This window comes from Odontesthes bonariensis, chromosome 14 (genome assembly GCF_027942865.1).
Source record: "Odontesthes bonariensis isolate fOdoBon6 chromosome 14, fOdoBon6.hap1, whole genome shotgun sequence".
Lineage (NCBI taxonomy): Eukaryota > Metazoa > Chordata > Actinopteri > Atheriniformes > Atherinopsidae > Odontesthes > Odontesthes bonariensis.
This window is the reverse complement of record NC_134519.1, coordinates 3,036,984-3,060,322: the sequence shown is the minus strand read 5'-3', so window position 1 is coordinate 3,060,322 and position 23,339 is coordinate 3,036,984. Positions and strand designations below refer to the sequence as shown.

Here is a 23,339-nt window from a genome sequence, read left to right as displayed (position 1 = left end):
AGGAGCCTATACAAGAAATAATAGACGACCTGTTGAAAAACGGGATCATTCGGCCTTGTAACAGCACTTACTCGGCACCGCTCTGGCCGGTCGTGAAACCCAATGGAAAATGGAGACTCACGATCGACTATCGAAAACTCAACCAACAGGTCCCTCTCTCGAGATGGCCAATGACTCAGCTTGAACAAGAACTTCCTCGCGTTAAAAATGCCAAATACTTCTCCACTCTAGACGTGGCGTCGGGTTTCTGGACCATTCCAGTACACGCTGAGGACCAACACAAGTTGGCATTCACGTTCGCTAACCGTCAATATACATTCACCAGGTGTCCTTTTGGCTACGCCAACTCACCTGCTGAATTCAACATATTTCTGAACAAAGCATGTCCTGATGCCGGCGAACGAGGTAACCTCATCTACGTCGATGACATCCTTCTCCTTAGCCCCAACCTGGATGCACACATTCAGGAAATCGACCATGTCCTGGGTCAACTCACCACTGCGGGTGCAAAAATATCACTCTCAAAATGTCAGTGGTGCAAAACCAAAGTAGACTACGTCGGTCTCCTAGTAGGACCAAGTGGTGTCGAGCCACAAGTTAACCGCATCCAGGGCATCAGTAACATCAAAGTTCCCTCAAACGTCTCTGAGCTCCGCAGCTTCTTAGGAGTCTGCAACTACTCTCGACAGTTCATTGAGAGCTATGCCGACATAGCAAAACCTCTAACTGAACTACTTAAAAAGGACACACCTTTTATCTGGGCTGGGCCACAACAAAAGGCCATGTCCACCTTAAAAGAAAAACTGTGCACAGCACCATGTTTAAACTACCCTAACTGCGACAAACCATTCCACCTCGAAGTGGGCTTCTCAACTCACTGTTTAAGCGCTGGTCTGTATCAGAAATACGACCAGGATAAGAGAGTAGTGGCGTACGCCAGTAAAACGCTAGCTATACCCGAGCTGAAATATTCTGACTGTGAAAAAGCTCTGCTTGCCACAGTTTGGGCAGTTAAACATTTCTCCAACTACCTTGGAGGCCAAAAGGTCATTGTAGAAACACAACACCAACCTACCACGTTCCTTAACAGCCAACGTATAAGGGATGGAGTTGTAACAAATGCCCGTGTGGCCTCATGGCTAATGGCTCTGCAAAGTTTCGACTTAGAAGTCCGCTACGCGCAGAACAAAAAGAGCCCTCTCGGCACCGATCTTGCTGCATGTCAGAACTGCACTGCAGATACACCCCCACTCTGTGCAATTACAGACAAACCCTCACCTGTAACCAACCCCCACCACCACTACTACGATGAAAATGTGTGTAAAAACATGACTACTGCGTATGTAGATGGGTGCTCTTTCCATCACGACACGGTTACACGAGCAGGTGCAGGCGTCGTTTGGCTCCAAAACAAACCCTATGAACCTCAAAGCTTCCAGCTTGGTTCACAGTCGTCCCAATACGCAGAAGTGGCAGGTGTCCTGATCACGGTACAACTCGCTGCAGAAAAAGGTGTGAAAGACTTATTGATTTGTACTGATTCAAACTACGCCCGTCTCAGTTTCTCTTACCACCTTGCCACGTGGAAACGCAATGGTTTCCTGACTTCCAGCAGAAAACCTGTGAAAAATAAAGAATTGTTCCTGGCATGTAACCACGCCATTGAGTCCAACAACATGCAGATCTACTGGAAAAAGGTCAGAGGCCACTCACGTGTACCGGGGCAAGACAAAGAACTGAACGATTTAACTGATTCCTTGGCAAAACAGGGAGCGATGCATGGCATCCCCTGGTCACTGGATCCCTCGTGGCTAACCGCAGCCACCGCGGACTCCTCCGAACCACAGGTCTGTGTGGTGACGCGTTCCAAAACGAACCCTCCCGCCCAGACATCTAACGATGGATCAGTGTCAGTGGAACCAGCGTTCACCGACACTGACCTGGTCACCCTTCAATCGCTCGACCCTGCCATCAATAAAATGGTGTTGTTCGTGTCTGACGGCTCAAACACACCCTCTGAGTCTGACCTCAATAACATTCCTGATTTAAGGAAACTCTTTGCCACTCGATCAGCCCTGCGGTTGGTCAAAGGTGTCTTAGTTCATGTTTCCGACGCACTCTCTTCACCTGCGTTCGTGGTCCCTCGAAACCAAAGGGGGGTGATGCTTGTGCACGCACACGACCTTCCCGCGGCTGGACACAAAGGTGTCAAAGCAACATACAGCGCGTTAAAACAAGTGGCATACTGGCCAAAAATGAGAAAAGATGTAGCCGACTACATCAAAGGATGCCTTGTGTGTTGCCAGTTTCAGCCAACAAACCCGATACACCGGGCTCCGTTGCAGAGGAGAGGCATCTCATTCCCATGGTCAGACCTCCAAATTGACTGGGTGGGACCTCTCACCAAATCAACCAGAGGCAACAAATACTTCCTCACGGTTACATGTGCATTCACCAAATGGGTAGAATGCCTACCAGCTGCAAACGATACAGCTGAAACTACCGCCTACCTGCTCATGAACCATGTGTTCTCAAGATTCGGCCTTCCGAGTCGTGTCAACTCAGACAGAGGAACACACTTCACGGCAGAAGTCATGCAACAGTTGTGGCAAGCTCTGGGTGTGAAAGTAAACTTTCACATCAGTTATCACCCGCAAGCCTCAGGTCAAGTAGAGCGAGCCAACCGAACTGTGGTGAACATACTCAAGAAGTACGTTGCATCCAACCAACGAGATTGGGATGTAAAATTACCGTTGGTCTTAATGGCCATCAGAGCAACACCACACGAAGCAACGGGAATCTCCCCGTTTGAAATGATGACAGGCAGACAGATGACAATGCCACTGCATCTGCTCTACCAACCAGGTGAAGCCAGTGTAGCAACAGCGTACACCACTCACCAGTACATGAAGGACCTCAGCAGACACCTACAGGTAACCTTTGCATTCGCTCAGAAACATCTGGAAAAATCGGTCGAGGGAAGAAAGAGCTATTATGACCAAAAAGCCTCACAGGAGGAACTCCAAGTGGGGGACAAGGTCTGGTACTACAACTTCACCAAAACCGGTGAACAGACGAGTCACAAGGTTGGAAAGCTGGCCAAAAAGTTCCTTCCTCGATGGACAGGACCCCACCTGATCACCGAAAAACTGTCACCAGTGGTGTATCAGATAAAAATCAGCCAAGGACAGAAAGAAGCCAAGTCCAAATGGGTCCACAGAAACCAAATTAGGCCACATAAAAGCTTTAGGGGACCCGCTGAGGACAATCAGGTCTCAGCAAACCCATAAAACCGAGATCCACAAGGGGGGGAGCAAAAGCCTTAACAAAACAATAAAACAAAAGAACACAGAGCTCCCTCCTAAACAATATTATTAGCAAGGAACGAAAATCAAAATAGGCAAAACCGGAATAGTTCAAACTAAAGTCCGTCTTCCCGATCCGACTGCCTGTCTAATAAAAGCTACTAACACACTAACTGCAAGTGGGGGTGAACTAGCCAACTCTAACCTCCGTCCAACCAAAAGTGTATCAATTTGAAATAAGCCCTAATATCCATCACTGTTTTTCACCAGGATGATGACACTCTGGCTCATACTTGCGACGATGGGACTGGCAACTATTCCCACTTGGACTGAGATCGTTGAACCCGGACCAGACTCTGGAATTGTTCTAATGGAACAACCCGGACTCCTGATCACCAACTGCCGGCTACACACCCAGAAGGTGTATGTCCGGTTCAGTCCTAGTGTGCTGTGCACGAGGAACGTGCCTAGCTCCGCCAAACTGACTTCGTGGGCCGGCGCTCGGTGGAAGAGAGAAGTCATCACTCATGCGGAGGTAGACATCACCCATATGTTGCAACAACTCCAGAAGTTCACCATCACTCAATCAGAACTGAGTGGGGCGAACAGAAGGGAGAAACGCTTCATTGGGGGACTACTGGCAGCCGCATCCGCCGTCGGCTCCCTATTCAGTTTGGGGGCGTCAGCCGTGAATGCCGTAAACATTGCCGCGATAAAGCGTCATATGGGTGAGTTGCAGGGTGAAATCCCGGGCATCCAACAGCAACTAGACTTGCAGAGAGGACAGCTCAGCACGGTGACCAAAACTGTGGAAGGCACGGTCTTGGTTTTGAACTCCCATAGTGAAACCCTGATGAAGACAGTCGCAGCAGAAGACACACTGCTGGGAGTTTTAAAGGTTGATTATGCTCACACACAGCTGGTAACTATGCTCATGTCTGATCTGATAAGAGATGTTAGCTCCTCCGTTGATACTCTAGCTATGGGAAAAATCCCTCCGTACCTAGTGTCGCTAGCCGTAGTACAGGACATTCTGTCCACGGCCACTAGAGAAATTGTTAACCCCTTGCAAGCACATCTAGCTTATACACTAGGCAGCGCAGTCCCCATTCACGTAAATCCCGAAGGACGCGAAATAGCCTTCCTCATTAATCTTCCCATAGTTACCCTCGACAACATCTACCGACTAAAAGACGTCATCAACGTAGGAATCTGGAAAGGTGAAACCCACGTTAAAGTGCACACACCAACAGTGGTAGCGTACCACGATAGTTCTCCAGATCTCTACCTCGCGCCCAATTTAAAAATGTGCACCCTTACCAGAGACATTCATTATCTCTGCCCCAGCAAACCATTCGTTAGAGACGACACTGGGGGCCTCTGTGGACTTAAACTTCTCACCGAAGACTCCCAGTGCCAAACAACTCTCACACCAAAATACCAAGTAACTAACACCCAAGCAGAAACTGTGGGAAGTCGCTGGTTGGTTAACACTCCAGCGAAGACCGCCACTATTAGTTACGATCAACACGACACGTCTACCAAAATGGAACTACCAAACCGCACATTGTGGGTCACAGTTCCTGAAGGCGCAATCCTTCACATAGGAGACCTGGCCCTTTACCACCTTAATCCTGACCAATACGACGGGGAAATAGAAATCTCCGATTTCTACTCAAAGCAATCCCTGGAGCTTGAGGCAGACACGGTCACTCAACTCCAATTTGAAGGTTTTAAAACCATTGACGTCAGTCCCATAGAGAACGTGCTGAAAGAAATAGCCTCCAGCAACAAACCTCCCCGACCAACTATATCCTACTCATGGTCAGGCCCCGACACAGTAACCGCGACTATGGTTGCCCTAGGCTACCTCCTCACCTTCGGAATCGCGTACCTATATTCTCGACGCGCTAACGCCCTCCAGGGCCAAATTAACCTACTCAAATGGACCACGAGACGTAACAAACGTAAGAAGCCAGATCAGGACAAAAACACCACCGATCTAGTGACTTTTGATGAGGAGACAGAATCGGAAGAACCCCGAGTCATATATTCCCCTGCAGTCCACGAACTAGCGAATGAAGTATAACTCTAAGCCAACTTTTCTGTCACCTCTGCCCCTTTTGGATTTTTTTCTTTGTTACTTAGTCCATTTACCCTTTTATAAAGAATTAGCTAGAAGATAGGTTAGACATTAGTTTCAGGCTACGACTATAGTCCCTTAAGAAACCGTAGTTAAATTCGTTATATCTTTTTATATGTTTTTCTAATTCCATAAGTCTTACAGTAAAATAGTACTACAAGATAGGAAAAGCCAACACAACCACCTCAGAGAACACCTTAGCCTCTTGGACCTGAGACCACTGGGATTACTCCTCCGTGATTCCGAGATCTCCCCAGGACACCTCCAAATCAAGTGGGGGATATGTAGCGTGCTCTCAGGAAAGACAGAGCACAGAGATGTTTACATAAAGATCCAACCTTTCTTGACATCAAGAAACGTACCCTCTTTACGACCCTCTCAACGGATCAGCTCAAAGGAGATAACGGAGCCAGATGTGAGACCAACTAAATGGGGTTCTTTGTTTCCGAGTCTTCTCTCCCCCAGACCAGCTACGAATAATAAATTATGTAGGACACCTCCTGATAAGAGAGCAGATGTAGCCTCAAATGTCCTGCTGTTACAAAGGAATGTTCAACTCTCTATTTTCTAGAAAGTAGAACTTTCACCATAATCCTCACTTTCTCCTGGAATAAAACTGTTAAAATCGGAACTGCATAAATCTACAGATCATTTTGAAACATTCGCCATTCTCTTACATGGAGTATTTTCCAAACTATGAAGATTTGGATTTAATAACAATCCCTTTTGTGGAGCCACAGCGCCCCCCAGTGGACACAGAAAACGGACACTTTTCAATATGTCAGCCTAAACAACCATGGACAATTTTAACTACGGATGTTTAATGTTCTCATTATGTGAATGCAAAACCTAAAGGGTTTAATTCCACAGGTATTACTCAAACAGCTGCAGATCATTCTAAATTAACAGCAAGCAAAGTTGTCATTACCATTTTTGTCATGATAATATGAAGTATTGTATGCTAATAAGTGTTTCATGCTCATATTTGTGTTTATGCCTGCTTTTATGTGACATTATTGTCTGTTAAGAACATTATATTGTCTAAAATCACTGTCATATGGGTTAAATACGGTATAAGAAAGGAGCAGAATCCCCCTTTTTGTCTCATGAATTCAGCATGGTCAACCCCCCTTTTTCCCTTGGGTCAAAAGCCAGCTGAACTCTGATTGGACGAAAGCTGACATGTGACCTCGAGTTTAAAACCCGAGCGCACCAGAGATTCTCTCTCTCATATCTACCATCTTCCCCCTCTTAGCTCGCTCTTACTGCTTACTCTCAAAATCCGCAACTCTGGGACCTCCCTGTGGTCCTCCAAGCCTTGACCACTCCCTTTGTCCCCTAAGCTTATGCTTACAATTTTTGAGCTCTCTCTTGTCTTATCGCTTGCTCTTAGCTCAACTCTTCTGTCCTCTCTCTATTTTACTCCGTAACTATTAATTCCCATTTTTTTTAGACTTCCTTTTTTTATATAAAGTCTGGTCCGATACACGCGAGTGTTTGCTAAATCACACCGCCCGGCCCAAGAAGAACAGCCGACTAAACGTCACCCAGCCGGTCACCAAGGAAACGTGGTCTCCAACAACGACGCCCAGCCGCTGGTAACCAAGGAAACGTGGTCTCCAACAACGACGCCCAGCCGCTGGTAACCAAGGAAACGTGGCCTCCAAGGACTGACGCTCACCTTGTAAATAACCACGATACTCTACGACAAAGTAAGGTGCTGGTTTGAGATCTTTTGAAACCGTGGATAAAGTGAAAACTTTCTCTGGAAGCGACGAATGAACAGACCTGCGCGGGCAGAAGACTGTTGGCACAATATCCGTGTTATGAACCAGATTTAGTCACATTTTTGATAGGTAACCCTGTTAATGGCCTGCTCCTTTCTCCCCTATTACCCTTTTTTGGTTTCCCCAATAATTCTAATTTCTGTCTCTTTATCAATTGTTTATACCCCTATATACCTGTGCAATGTTGAATAAATGTTTGTATTTACCTTTTTTAAGTGGCACAGACAGTTACTAAAGCCGGTTACCAATCCAAATAGGACGCACGACTCAGAATGAGACTGATTCTTAAAATAACATACTAGGATTGCAAGATTTTAAACAGTCTTCCTCTTTGGACTGTAACGTAACAAATTAAAGTAAAAGAGGTGGTGCCCAGCTATTTTCGAGGTAAATATTAATTAATAACGTGTCAACGCTACAGGCAGCAGCATCAGAACCAGGGACCTAAAAAGACTCAACAACCTGATAAGGAAGGCTGGTTCTGTTCTGGGGACGACTGTGGAACCTCTGGAGACAATAATGCAAAGAAGGATTTTGCATAAAATCAAGAGAATTATGGACAACCCTGAACATCCTCTCCATGAGACTGTTATCAGAAAACAGAGTCTCTTCAGTCAAAGGCTTCTTCAGTTTGGATGCAAAACGGACCGCTACAGGAAATCTTTCCTGCCCACAGCCATCAGCATCTATAATAACTCCTTGATTTAATTGAGCTACATCAACATTTAATTTCCCTCTGGGATAAATAAAGTATTTTTTAATTGAATTGAATTGAATTGAATTTTGACCGAGCCGAGTGGATTATATTAAATAGCTTTCTCAAATTAGAATATGAGTGTCGGCCCTGGATAAATCCTGTTTGATCGGGCGAGATAATATTGGGAATTGCACTCTCAAGGCGCCTAGCTAAGACCTTAGATAATACTTTAAAGTCGACATTTAGCAATGAGATTGGTCGATATGATGAACATAAAAGCGGATCTTTATCTTTTTTTGCAAGTAGGGAGATTGAGGCTTGTCTAAGCGTCATAGGGAGAGTCCCTAGTGAGAATGCTTCTTTAAACATTGCTTGGAGTGTTGGTGCTAATTGCAGGGAAAACTTTTTATAAAATTCACATGTAAACCCGTCAGGGCCAGGTGATTTGTCATTTTGCATGGATTTTATAGCCGTAACAATTTCGGAAATTGGGATGTCCGCACCCAGTTTGGAATTTTGGTCCTCAGACACAGCAGGGAGAGTCAGATTTTCAAAGAAATTACGAGGGAGATCGTAGTCACTACTGCATTCCGAGGTGTAAAGGTCGGAGTAGAATTGCAAGAACGTGTTAATTATGTCACCATGGTCTGTCAGTATCTCACCCGTATTTGACTGAATCTTTGTAATTGAGCGAGAGGCAGCTGCCTGACGAGCTTGCATAGCTAGTAGTCTACTCGCTTTGTCCCCGAACTCGTAAGTGTTGTGCCGAGCCTTCATAATGAGACGTGTTGCTTCATCAGTGGTTAACAGGTCAAGTTCAGTTTTTAATCTTAGGTGGTCTTTATAAAGGTCTGGGGTGGGGCTTTGAGCATATTTTAAGTCAATATCTGATATTTGTTGAGAGATATTTTGTAATCTGGATTTTTTTTCTTTTATACGTGTGGAGGCGAAGGCTATAGCCCTTTTTCCATCAACGACATGATTCGCTTTAATTTGATGCGCATCAAGAAGTTAGTGCGATACATGTGATGGAAAAATGGTTAAATCGCTAGAACGCCTGTTTTGTCGCATTAAATCAATTCGCTCGAAATAGGTGGTTCAGGGCTGAGTTGTATCGCTACAGAAGTGATGGAAAAGGTTAATGCGATTCAGACTAGCCACGCATGCGCAGATGGTATTGGTAAAGCGCGAGGATTCGAATGTTGTTGTTGAGCCGCTCAGCCGCCCCATTTCACCTATCCTGTCGGTATCAAAACAGCAGCAACAACTAGTAACAACAATGTCCGATGATAAAAGAAACAACTGGTCGAGAGCAGAGACTCTGCTTTTTTTAAACACAATTCGGGAGGTCCTGAAGCAGCATAATTAATTCACGCCTCGCTCTCATCCTCCTTCTTAAATTTCTGACGGCTATTATAAGCTGACATAGCAGCACTAGCAGCATGTTTAGTCCTATCCTACGGTCCATAACTCTAAATAAGTAACTAGCCTAATAAATAAAACGAAAGCCGGTGGTGAAAAGGTACGTAGCCTTGAAAGTTATAGCAACTGTTATAACAGGAGGCTGACAATAACAGCGCGAGCAATTAAACTCCCGCTACCGAGCATTCTAATTCGCTACAATTCGCCACTTTTGTAATGGAAAATCATCTGGTCGAGTCAGAATAATGCGCATCAGCACGTTCCGGTGATGTCATTTTATTTCGCTAGAATCGTCCTGTTTGATGGAAAACCAACCGAACGCATCTTATATCGCAACAAAGTAATGCGATATAACTTTTAATTCGCTACAGAATCTGATGGAAAAAGGGCTTATGATTTGTCCTCGAATGTATACTTTAAGAGTCTCCCATAGTGTCGCATGTGTAATCTCTGGGGACGTATTTGTCTCCAGAAAAAAAGTCAATTTGGGATGAAATGAATTCTACAAATTTCTCATCTGATAGCAGTAGGGGGTTGAGCCTCCAAATCCTATTGGAGGGAGGGCGGTTTGGGAGGTCCAAATCAAAGGAGATGGCGCCATTATCTGATATTACAATACTAGTATTTGAACACATTCTAACCTTGGGTAACAGCCTGTTGTCAAGTAAAAAATAATCTATACGGGTGTAAGTGTGATGCGCGTTTGAAAAGAAGGAATAAGCTCTGGCGTGGGGAAAATTAAACCTCCAGATATCTGAAAGGCCACACTGACCCATAAAGTCTTTCACAACTCCTGCTGACCTGGTAAGATTGTGGGGGTTGGTTGATGACCTGTCAAGGTTGACATCCAGTACGAGGTTAAAGTCTCCTCCTATTATGAGATATCCATTATCAATTTTTGGTATTGTCAGGAATAGTTTTTCGAAAAAGTTACTGTCGTACTGCAGTTTGGTGCATACAAGTTCACCAGAATTACCGGGTTGGCAAAGAGCCGTCCAACAACAATAATGTACCAGCCATTGGGGTCACTAATTACCTCTTGGGAGTAGCAATCCTGTGTTATAATGTAAACTGTAATGATAGCTCACATAGAGAAGACTTGTGTAGTATGTATAATTCCATTACTAGAGCACTGTATGAAGCCAGTAGGCCTTTCTTTACTTGTTCTAATAAAAGACAGAACAGTAAGCCAGGGTGGAATAAGTATGTGAGTGCATTTCATGCAGAAGCCAAAAATGCATACAAGGCCTGGGTTCTGGCAGGTAGGCCCAGACACGGGCCGCCCTTGGACCACAAAAAGTATACTAATGCGAGGTATAAATATGCAATTCGATATATCAGTAAGCATGAGCAAGCAATGAGAGCAGACGCTATGGCTGAGAAACTTCTTGGTAAAGACGTCAATGGTTTCTGGAAGGAGGTGAAGAATATAAACCGGGTCAATACACCACTGCCATGTTCCATTGAAGGGGTGTCTGGGGCCAGCAATATAGTGGAGTTGTGGAAGCAACACTACTCTGAACTGTTTAACTGTGTTAAAAGTGATGTATACATGGTTGACAATATTGCTAATAGTGACACTGTGGGAATTACATGTAGGGAGGTCCAGCACGCTATCACACAGCTAGCTGATAACAAAGCTAGTGGTCAGGATATGATCACTGTTGAGCACCTCAAGCTTGCTAGCCCAAGAGCTGCAACTCTTCTAGCAATATGCTTTACAGGGCTTATGATTCATGGTATTTTGCCTCATACTATGTTGTCTGTTACACTGGTGCCTGTTATTAAGGACAAGGCGGGCAAGGTGGGGAGCTTGGATAACTATAGGCCTATTGCACTAGCCAGTGTGTTATCCAAGGTCCTGGAAATAATTTTGGTTGATAGACTTGATAGCTCTATTAGCACTACAGATAATCAGTTTGGCTTTAAGCCGAAGCATGGCACTGATCAATGTATTTTTGCTCTTAAGGAGATGGTGGAGATGTACAGAACACAGAATTCCTCCATTTTAATTTGTTTTATTGATGCGTCTGAGGCATTTGACAGAATAAATCATTGTAAATTCTTTTTAAAACTCAGACAGAGGGGTGTCCCCAACAGTATAATTAGGATCCTGTCATACTGGTATGCCAACCAGACCATGCAGGTCAAATGGGGGGAGGTGCTCTCTACACCATTTGAGGTGGGAAATGGGGTCAGACAGGGTGGATTACTCTCTCCCGCTCTTTTTGATATTTATATGAATGACCTGTCTGAGCAACTGAGGCCCTGTAGGACAGGATGCATGGTTGGGAATGCACTGCTAAACCATCTCATGTATGCCGATGATCTAGTCATCTTCTCCCCCAGCAGTACTGGGCTGCAAGAAATGCTACATGTTTGTTCCAATTATGGATTGACTTTTGATGTTAAATACAACTGCAAGAAAAGTGTTGTGCTTATATGTAAAAGTAAGGGGGACAAGGATCTCACTTTTCCTTCTTTTTATTTGGCGGGGCAGGCTTTACCTGGAAATAACAAAACAAAGTATTTGGGACATATAATTACTGATAAAATGTGTGATGATGATGACATCTTCAGGCAGCGCCGCATGTTATATGCACAAGCTAACATGCTGGTAAGAAAGTTTCACTGGTGCACTGATAGTGTTAAAATTAGCCTGTTCAAGGCATACTGCACCCCCCTGTATACTGCCCCCCTGTGGGCTAAGTATAAAAAGGGTAGCCTGCAGAAACTTCAAGTCGCATATAATGATGGGCTGCGCATTCTGCTTAAGAAGCCCAGGTGGAGCAGTGCAAGCGAATTGTTTTGTGGTGTAGGGGTCAACACATTCCATGCATTGTTGAGGATTTTAATGTATAGTTTCATCTGTAGATTGGATGGTTCATGGAATCAAATTATTATGCTACTGTCAAATCCTGCGCTTAGTGCGGTGCGATACCAGTCATACATGTGGAAACACTGTTACAAGTGTCTTTTATAAGTGTGTTTCTGTTTGTCTTTATGTATTGTCTATGTACTGTGTTTTGATTTTTGAAAATGGACCCTGAGTCTGGAAATAAAGTTGATGATGACTGGATTTTTGTCCAACTTTTTAGAGATGGTATCAGAATCTCTTCCAGCTTGATAAACATCGACTTCCCATTTGCTGAGGATCTCAAAAAAACTCATATCCATAGGCAAGGCAAGTTTATTTGTACAGCACAATTCAACTACAAGGCAATTCAAAGTGCTTTACAGAGAAATAAAAAGCATGATTTAAAATTTAAACAAAAAAGAAAGAAATAAGAACAATAGATAAAATCAGGAGTTAAAATGTGATTAAGTTTTGAGCTTTATTCAAACGCAGCTGAAAATAGGTGTGTCTTCAACCTGGACTTAAACACACTGAGTGTTCCAGCTGATCTGAGGCTTTCTGGGAGTTTGTTCCAGACATGTGGAGCATAGAAGCTGAATGCAGCTTCTCCATGTCTGGTTCTGACTCTGGGAACTGATAGAAGACCGGATCCAGATGAGCTGAGGGTTCTGGAGGGTTCATACTGGGTCAGGAGGTCACTGATGCATTCTGGTCCTGGACCATTCAGAGCTTTATAGAACAGCATCAGAACTTTAAAGTCTATCCTCTGATGGACAGGCAGCCGGTGTAAAGACCTCAGAGCTGGACTGATGGGGTCCAGTTCTTTGGTCTCAGTGAGGACTCGAGCAGCAGAGTTCTGAATAAGCTGCAGGTGTCTAACGGACTTTTTAGGTAGACCTGTAAAGATGCTGTTACAGTAATCAAGCCTACTGAAGATGAATGCATGGACTAGTTTTTCCAGGTCCTGCTGACACATCAGATCCTTTAACCTTGATATATTCTTAAGGTGATAGTAGGCTGACTTTGTTACTGCCTTAATGTGTTTTTCCAAATTTAGGTCTGAGTCCATCACTACACCCAGATTTCTGGCCTGGTTGGTAGTTTCTAGGTGTATAGATTGAAGTTCTGTGGTGACCTGTAATCGTTTCTCTTTGGCTCCAAAGACAATTACCTCTTTTTTTTTGTTTGTTTTGTTTTTGTTTAGCTGGAGAAAGTTGTGGCACATCCAGTCATTAATCTCCTCAATGCATTTACCACGAGCCTGTACAGGGCCTCGGTCTCCTGGTGGCATAGAAATATATATCTGCGTGTCATCTGCATAGCTATGGTAATTTATTCTGTTGTTTTTTATAATCTGTGCCAGTGGGAGCATGTAGATGTTAAACAGAAGAGGTCCCAGGATGGAAGCTTGGGGAACTCCACATGTGACTCTTGTGTGCTCAGATGTAAAGTTACCTTTTGACACAAAGTACTTCCTGTTCTCTAAGTATGTTTTGAACCAATTTAGTACAGTTCCGGAAAGACCCGCCCAGTTCTCCAGTCGTTTGAGTAACATATTGCTGAATATGGTCAATCAAATGCAGCACTGAGATCCAGTAAAACTAAGACTGACATTTTTCCAGCATCTGTATTCAGACATATGTAATTAAACAGTTTGGTCAGAGCAGTCTCAGTGCTGTGGTGCCGTCTAAAACCTGACTGGAAGGTGTCATAGCAGTTATTTTGTTTTAAAAATTAATTAAGCTGTTGAAAAACCGCTTTTTCAATGATCTTACTTAAAAATGGGAGATTTGAGATAGGCCTGTAGTTGTTCATTTGTGTCTTGTCAAGATTGTCCTTTTTCAGCAGAGGTTTGATCACAGCTGTTTTTAGTGGCTCTGGAAACACACCCGACATTAAAGACAGTAATACAGTAATATCGAATTTTTTTAATTATTTGCAAACTTTCAAATGCAACTGTAAAACTTAAGGACTTCCTCTCAGACATAAATGGTTCTGATGCACCGATTGAATTTGTGTGGGACTTCTTACCAGGGACGAGTGAGTCTTTGCGGCAGTCGTACAGCATGCCAAGGGCGAAAGGCCGGCCGAGCGTCGCTATCTCCATCGTACCACCAGGGTCCATCACTCAGTCTGAACTGGACAAGCCCAACAATCAAAAAGAAATGTAGTTTAACTTGGTTTAAAGAGCATCCTGTCACGGTTTGATCTGAAATACATCATCTTACAACACTTTTTTAAAGTTGGTTACTTGCCAACACAAGACATTGAGACAACCAGGAAGTGACTCGGATCATTTACAACCTGACACGCACATCATGAATGCCATTCTTTCCCTTCACAGCAGTATCTCTCTTTCTTATAAAGTAACTAAAGACTCTCTCAGAAAATGATTCTGCATGTTGTTTGACCTGACAGACTAACAAATAACAACACATGCAAACACAAGTTGCATAAACTTACAGGATCTGCTGCTCCTAACCGAGTTAAAGCAAATAAATTTGGTTTAGTTTCCTCACTACAGCAGACTTAGCTCATATTTCTTCTGGAGTTTGTTACAAATACGCATCTTTCATGGATTACAACCTAAATATTAATAATATCTTTCTCCCTGAAACTTTATTAAATCTGCTCCTTGATCTAACAGATACATATTATTATATTATACATATCTTGCTAATTCTAAATGGTGTTAAATTTAAACACAGTATTGTTTGCATTAAAATGTGAATACAGCAGGGTATTCCTTAAAGTCTGTGTACGGATAATACAAACCCTCATGGGCGTCGCACCCGTGGGGGATGGGGGTGTTTCGACACCCTCACTTTTACAGCAAGATGATTTCATCCCCCCCACATTTTCCAAAGGTAAACCCGTTTGCCCCATGGATGTATTATATTAACGGTTTGCCCTCCGTCATAGTGCACCAACATACAATGTGTTTTAAAGACTCTGAACCCTCTTTAGAATAATTCCACCCAGATTTGAGCAGTCTAACTATTGTAGCTTCCATACAGGACCCAGTTTAGGGCGAACAAAATGCAAAAATGCAGTGAAATGGCCCTTTATGCCCATCCATTTAATTTGCGAATCGGATGCCAATTTCAGCGTCGTGTCTATGAGCTTGATGTGGCGCTCATGTGCTCCCCCTGGAACACCCCCCCACATTTAAAATCACTGCTCCACCCCTGCAAACCCTGTTATTGTTAAAATGAGAAGAACAGGAAGAGCATTTTCTTTGTCGTAACTTTGAAATCATCCACCTCCATTCCAAAGAGAAGTTTCTAAAAGATCATTTAGATCCATTTACGGGGACAGTTTAAGAAAAATAAAATAAAATAAAATAAAAGTGATAGAAATATCTGAACGGCTGATATGTTGTCCCGAGACTTAAAATAAAGCAAATATGATGAGTTACTTACAGTAGCTGAGGGATCCTCTGAGGGCTTTACACGGTTTCAGTCTTTTAATTCTCTCAGATAAACGCCTGTTCATCGACTGAAGGCTGTACAGAAGGCAGTCAGACGGTTTCTTATAAAGGGTGGGACGTTTGGAAAAACAAGACCGATCAAATTCCAGCGGCTGCGATGATAGATTAGACGAACAAACCGTAAACACACCCTGCTCAGTATCTGTGAACTTAAACCTGGAGTTTTGTTATTTTTAAAGTATTTTTTGGGGCTTTTTGTGCCTTTATTGGGTAAGACAATGGAGAGAGACAGGAAGCAGGGGGGAGAGACATGCAGCAACATGCAGCACAGGGACGTCCGATGCGGGACTTGAACCGGGGCCAGCTGCAGCGAGGACTATAGCCTCTGTACATGGGGCGCCTGCTTAACCCACTACGCCACATACCACCCCAAACCTGGAGGTTTTAACCAAAGTTTGCTTCTAACTCTTAAATGTCAGCTGACCACATGACTCCTCCCAAACCTGGAAAACAACAACATCAACAACAACAACAACAACAACAACAACAACAACAACAACAACAACAGCTGTTAATTGTCCCACCCAGTATATCACTGTGAACACAACTTTTGTTTTACTTTAATTTATATAATACATGAGTAGTAATACCCTCCAAACCCGTTTAATCCCATTCAGGGCCGCGGGGGGGTGGAGCCTATCCCAGGCGTCATTGGGCGAGAGGCAGAGTACACCTGGACAGGTTGCCAGTCTCTCACAGAGACACACGCTCACACTCACTCCTTGCCACACCTTGGCTCCAGGGGAAAATGTAAATGTTTGTTTTTCTTTTTAAAAAAAAAATGAATTCACGGAATAATTACTCTGTGTAAATTTGTATTGATAATTCTATTATTTAATACATATAAATGAACTACAAATGAAATCCTGAACTGCACAATCAATTTATCTAAGTATCATCTTCCCCAACACTTGTATCGGTTATCGTTATGACGGTAAACCACGATAAAAAGTGTTGACGATAACAATTGCCGCGTTCATTTCAAATACCATTAATATCACGGTCAATAACACGGTATGAAAACCGTGAGTTTAATCCTTCCCAGCCTCATCCGAGTTCTTAATTTGTCGCGCATGCTCACTGCGCAGCCTACAACGTGCATTTCTTGAAGTTGGAATCATGGCCGAAGGTGTAGATGACAGCACTCAGTCAGGACATTTATCAGCCCTCTAAGAGGACTAGATCCGAAGTATGGGCATATTTTGGTTTTTATAAGAATGCCGGGGGACAGTTGATAGAAGATGGTTATCCTGTCTGCAGAACATGCAGGAAAAAAGTTTCCGCTAAAGGTGGCAATACGTCAAATCTCCTTGCTCATCACCCACAACTGTATAGCCAATGCAAGGTAAGTTAACTTTAACGTTTCAGCTCAAATGCATAAATAAATGCATGGTGTGGGGACATCGGGTTGAAGCAGAATGCAATGATCCGTCTGTCTAACTTTTTAATAACGTGTCAATAATCTAAACAGATGCCTACGGCACATGTTCGTTCAGTGGTGTTAGCGTGGAGCTAATCGGGACACATCTTTAACGTTAGCCTCAGAGCTAGACGGGTGCACATTTGAGTTGCGTTTATCATACAGTTGTAGGCTACAGTATCTCTTTGCATGTGTAGAGCCAACGATTTTCCGCGATAACGGAAAACAGATGGAAATCGTGGAATGTACCCTTTGAAACGGAATTGTAACTTTCAGACGGAAAAATAATTCAAAATCGCCCAAATTCACCTGTGTTTTGCCCTGTAAGACTGTATTTCACCCTGTTAGCCTGTATTTCGCTCTGTAACGCTGCATTTCTTTTAAAATAAACACAACAACATTCGCAGTCTGAAACTGTGCAGACGCATGATAGCGGAGGACTCCACTCGGGGCAGACCACAGTAATATCAGATTCGGAAATAGTTCAAAAGCCGGTATTGAATCAGAATCAGAATGCGTGCTCATGTCAACGAACGTATTTCTGCATCAATTCCCATAACCCCGCGATCCGACGCCAGCTGGTCTGACATGCATGCTTATCGGACACTGTTGCACTTTTTTTCAGCTTGTGTAGGCCTATCAGTGCTTTCTGAACAGATTGAACACACTTTTAAAAATACCGCGACAATACCGAAAACCGTGATAATTTTGGTCACTATAACCGTGAGGTTAAATTTTCATACCGTTACACCCCTAGTGGGAAGAAGCCGGAGAGAACCCATGCATACGTGGGGAAAACATGAAGAAAGAACTGCTAATCAAATAAAGATAATGGGTTAGATAGTTTTAAAAACTGTGTGGTTTGGTGTGTTTACAGACTAGCTTCAGTTTGCTTCGTCCCTCCACCCTGGCTGGAATGTGGCTCTTCCTGACAAGCAGACTAAAGCAACTCAGGCTGTTAAAGCTGGATTAAAACAACCATGTTTCTTCACTTAGACTCAGTAAAACATGTTTACAACATGTTTTTGTCCATTGAAGCTGAAACTTGTCACCTTGTTGAGGCTGCAGCCGTCTGTTAACACCATCATAGAAAGGTCAGATGTTTGAATGAATAAACCCACTTCAGTCTGCACTTGGTGTCACGTTCATGGGGTTTTCCTAGTTTTTAGTTCTATGTTTTAGGTTGTTTCATGTGTCATGAGTCCACAGAGCTACCGCCCATTGCGTCCACAGAGCTAGCCCCCAGAGAGCCAGAGCTAGCGCCTATAGACCAGAGAGCCAGAGCCAGAGCTAAAGCCAGAGCCAGAGCCAGAGCCAGAGCCAGAGCCAGAGCCAGAGCTAACGGCAGAGCCCACAGAGCTAGCGCCTATAGAACCAGAGCCAGAGCTAGCCCCCAGAGAGCTAAAGCTAACGCCAGAGCCCACAGAGCTAGCCCCCAGAGAGCTAAAGCCCAGAGAGCTAAAGCTAACGCCAGAGCCCACAGAGCTAGCGCCCATAGCGTCCACAGAACTAGAACCCATAGAACCACAGCCCAAGGACCCCCAGCTTTAAGCCCCTCCCTCCCACCCTCTTTTTGGGTTGTCTGGGATCCATCCCTTGAGGGGGGGTCATGTTTTGAGTTCTATGTTTTAGATTGTTTCATGTCTTGATTTTTGAGTTCATGTTTAGTTGGTTTTTCCCTCAGTCCCCATGTTCTGCTCATTAGTTTCACTCACAGCACCTGTAGTCATCGTCCCCAGCTGCACTCTTTCACCAATCACTCCCAGTTCAGTGTTTAGGTTCCAGGTTTCCTCATTAGGTTTGTGAAATCCTCTCTGTTTTTCACCCCTCATGCCACGCCACATCTAAGCTAATGCATTCATGAATCATGTCATGTCAAGTCTTTTGTTTTGTTTTTTGTCCCACAGCTTAGTTTTGTCACCCGGCTCAGCCGCGCCTTTTCTTAACCTTGTTTTTGAATAAACCAAGTTTGCTTTACACCTCTGGAGTCCGCATCCGTGTCCTGCCACCCCCATAACCGTTAGAAGGATTTCACCAACCATGGACGCGGCGGACTATGCAGCCTTCTGGGAGCTGGTCGGGGACTTCTGGCGCCGCTCGGGACCGAGCAGCACCTCCTGGCAAGAGCTGGACAGTGCTAACGACCTTATGGACTTCTTTTTGCAGAATCAGGCCCTGCAGAACTTGTAGGGGGTGTCACTCATCTGGGCGGAGATCAGGAGTGTACAGCGCTCTGCACGGTTTCTAAAACCCTGGAAATTAAATAGTTAATTCATCTTCTGCACCCATTTTATTCCAGAATTTCTGAATAATTACATTTTTATTCATTCACTCGACCACCTGGAAGCTTTGGGGAATTCAGCTGTTGCACCGAGTTTCTGGTCCAAAGCTCAGCTGGGTTGGCCCGTCAGAGATCTGGAAGTAGAGCAGATTCAGCCTGAACTCTGCTGCCACCTAGCGGCTGCTACAGCACACTGCACCCTGCACCACCTGCCGCCTTTACAGTTGATTCAGATGGAGATTGAAGCAGGGGCGTTGCTGGGCATACAGCTGTATGGGGGCCCAGGCCCCCAGCCAGAACCCCACCACCAACACTGCCTTACTGTATACAGAAAATGAGGCTGTACTGGATGTATAAGAACATTTATTCACATGTGCACGAACCTCAACAGGTTTAACAGAGCTACAGGCTGTCCAAGCAAATACAAACACTTTTGAGTTCAGCCATTGAGCTTTTCAATTCCTCCTTCTGTAGCTCATCAAACATAATCAAGTCAGCCTTTAACAAGAGGCAATATTACTAAAAACCACAGTATGCAACAAAATAATGAACAATATGTCAGTCCAGGTACTGAACATGTTTTAATCTTACTGCAGCACAGTCAATAAATACTTCTGCAAGAGGGAATATTACAAAATAAAAAGTCAAAAATCTTAAATTAAGAGTCCCTGATATGGTCTGATAAGTTATTCCCCTGATTGAGGGAGGCTTTTCAAACTAGCCTACCCACATTTTACCCATTTATAATGCCTAAGGTAGTTTAGTAAATAGGCAGAATAGGATATTGTCTTACGTGGTTGAAAGAGGGAAAATTGAGCATATGGCTGTGTTCGAAACCACATACTTCTCCTAATATATATGTGTGTGTGTGTGTGTGTGTATACCTTGTTATATACATATATATATATATATATACGTGTGTGTGTGTGTGTGTGTCAGCATGATCTATTGTGTTATCTTTTGATGAAAAACATCTTTAATACAGTGTAAATAAACAATGTGAAAAACTTTTCAGAAAGAACCCAGAGTTTCTTTCTAAATAAATCGAGTTCAATACTTTTTTTTAATTAAAAACGTAAAAACTTTATTTGCCGGACACGTCCATCAACCTTAACAATTAATGCCAAACAATCCCTGAAACGGCACCATTTACACACAAAGCAGACGTAAAAGCTTCCAGTCAGGTCTGAGAGTTCCCTTAAATCAGTACCACATTATTCACATCCAGGACCGCTTTTCTTCTGATCATCTTTCAGGTTTTAGATCATTCCAGGCAGCCCAGTTCCCTTTTAACTAAAGAAACGGTTGTTTCCTGTCAGTTTCAGCCGATTTCCAACAGGTGGTCCCAGCTCTTTATTCTCACAGGCCTACAGGGAACTGATCCAGAGTATCTCAGCACATCGTTCTGCTGAATTATCTCTGAATTATTATTCTTTAATAAACTCCTAAACTTATTACCCCCCCTCCTCCCTAACAGGTGAGTTTCTAACTCAGGAAGCCAAACTAACCTCAGCAGCTCTGCATTTAAAGATCGGACGGCTGCACTCGTGTCAGTTTGTGTCTCATAAATCCGTCGCACACGGAGAACTGAGACGTTTTATCTTTGAAGCCAATTCTGATAAAAGACACTGGAATGAGAACTTTCCATTTAAAGGACTGCGTTTGCACACGTTTTCTCATCATCTCGTATCGTTCCCAACAGAAACCGGGTCGGTGAGACGATGCCGGTGTAGGTACCAGATCGGCTCGGGTTCCGTCGTCGTCTGATTACGTCGTCACACAATATGGCTGCACGCTGGAATGGGAGTACATTGTGATTGGCTCGGACAAACTACGTTGCGTTCGACTTCGACAGAGAGATAGATGCCATTTCTTTAAGCTAATTTTTCAGTTTGTGTATTCGTCTTATTTACTTAGACTTTATGTATGTATACACACACACATATATATTATTTCCTCGAAAATAATATATATATATATATATATATATATATATACATATATACAATTATATTATTATATATATATTATTTTCGAGGAAATATTTAATTTCTTCATAAAAGCTCTCCATAGCTGCTGCCTATCACCGAAAGACCGAGAAAAAAAACTCTCCGACGCACAGCGCCTAGTTACGGTTACTATGGCTACTACAGCCAATCACAATGTACTCCCATTCCAGCGTGCAGCTAGCCTGGCTGACGCGTCCACAATCTCGATGAGATGGTGGTCTGGGAACTAGGTGTGCATTTTCTCGTATTTGAGGCGTGGTTTACGAATGCCTAGAGCCGTTTATTGGGCGCTACGAATGTCTATCAAATGACGTCAGGTTCTTCCCATGCTGCTTTGCGTGCGATTAATAGCCAATTGTAACACTTATACCAGATGACGACAGAAATTCGACGAGGAAGAAGAAAAAAAAGGAAAATAAAAGTAAACTTGCGCTCTAAGCTACTTAAATTAACAACAAAGTAGGCCTAAATGCTATATTCTACATGAATTTTTATGTTGTAGAGTTGTGAATTTATTTTATCAATGGAGAAATTGAGCAGCCTTGCTTTGTTGTCTACAGTAGTAGATCAACCCTCATCTTACTTTGAAGCTCCCAGCTCTCTGAAGTGACGTCGACGCAGCTTTAGCTGCAGAGAAGCTATCAGGCTTGTGTTGATAATAATAATAAACTCCTGGACTATGATCAAACTTCCAAATGCATCGTTTTGTGAGTACAGACCATATTTGTACTACTGTAGAAGTTTGGTGTCATGACATGTGATTTTAGTGTGGTAATTTTGGAGATACTGCCAGGGTCCGTTAGCGCTTGTACGAAGCTATTCGGGATAACTCTGTAACTCAGCTGATGTTCAGCCAATATCGGAAAAACTTCGGGTGGGCTACTTGGCTGGATGTCACGGTTCAAATGACCCTAGGGTGAATCTACTCCGAAACACTTTCTAAGGCTGCATCGAACGGTAACGTTGTGTCCGCTGTCATGTTGGATTAACGCTCTACAAGCTTCGGTGTAGCGCATAGACGTCGTCATCGTCTTGCTGCCCCCCCGTTCTGTGATTGGTTCCCAAACTCTGGCAAAAATAAGGGCGGTGGTTTCCAGGCTGACTTTGCAGTGAGAATGAAATCGAGCGCAAAGCAGCATGGGATTTCCCAGGCTAGCGTGCAGCCATATTGTGTGACGTAATCAGACGACGACGGAACCCGAGCCGATCTGGTACCTACACCATCACTTTAAATCGCCTACTTTAATGGGATAAAAAGAGTCCTTTAAGCTGCAGAGGTGCTACTATGTGCCACATTTTGAACATTTGTAACGAGCAAAAAAAAAAGAAAAAGTACGAAGCAAAGGTTGTAAAAATCGATCCGACAGCATCCTGATAACGGGGCGCGACCTTTATCTGCTCCTTTAAAACAGCAACAAAAAACATCTTATTTTCTAAATGACAATAAAAAAACAACCACAAAAAGAAGCTGAAGGATTGTTCAGTAGTTGTCGTGAAATTCGGACCAGAACACTTTTGTCTCCCTGAATTGTTCCCTTTGGGTTCTGCAGAAGCTCTCAGTTCTGCTGCAGCATGTTTTTGATCTGCTTGGAGGTAGTCTCGTCGTTCAGATGTCTGGTCGTGTACCTGCGGGGACCAAGGACAGGTTTACTGTTAGAGGACTTTTATTTGTCTCCAGGCTTCATTCCACGAGCTTACGGCTGGTGGTCGCCATTTTGTTTTCCACGTTTTTATTATTCTACGTAACCAGGAAATTCAAACTCTTGAGGTTGTCCTGGTGATGACACAGCAGCTCCACATATTTCCATGTAACTCTGACTCCATCGTAAAGATGGGGATAAATGCAACTTTCTCTAAAGGCTTCCAAACTTCCCATCATTTTTCCCGCTGCCGCCCCAACATCTGGTTAAATCTGACTCTTCGCCGCC

General features: G+C 43.6%; 2 protein-coding genes across 3 annotated transcripts in view; both read right to left on the bottom strand.

Moving 5' to 3' along the window:
* LOC142398492 (uncharacterized) overlaps window positions 1–15,735 on the bottom strand; it is a 43,976-nt gene extending 28,241 nt beyond the window's left edge. The window contains exons 1-2 of the mRNA XM_075482504.1: window positions 15,634–15,735; window positions 14,243–14,349 (exon numbers count right to left, since the gene is read on the bottom strand). Of these exons, the coding sequence (XP_075338619.1) occupies window positions 14,243–14,336 (94 nt within the window). The 5' untranslated portion in view covers window positions 14,337–14,349; window positions 15,634–15,735. The remainder of the gene's footprint in view (window positions 1–14,242; window positions 14,350–15,633) is intronic.
* A 6,272-nt stretch (window positions 15,736–22,007) lies between these two features.
* The window catches only part of LOC142398549 (CYFIP-related Rac1 interactor B-like), a 31,020-nt gene continuing 29,688 nt past the window's right edge, over window positions 22,008–23,339 (bottom strand). The window contains exon 11 of one of the 2 annotated variants that reach the window (XM_075482591.1): window positions 22,008–23,037. In XM_075482591.1, the coding sequence (XP_075338706.1) occupies window positions 22,968–23,037 (70 nt within the window). In that variant the 3' untranslated portion in view covers window positions 22,008–22,967. The remainder of the gene's footprint in view (window positions 23,038–23,339) is intronic. The other variant, XM_075482590.1, reaches the window with a different exon arrangement.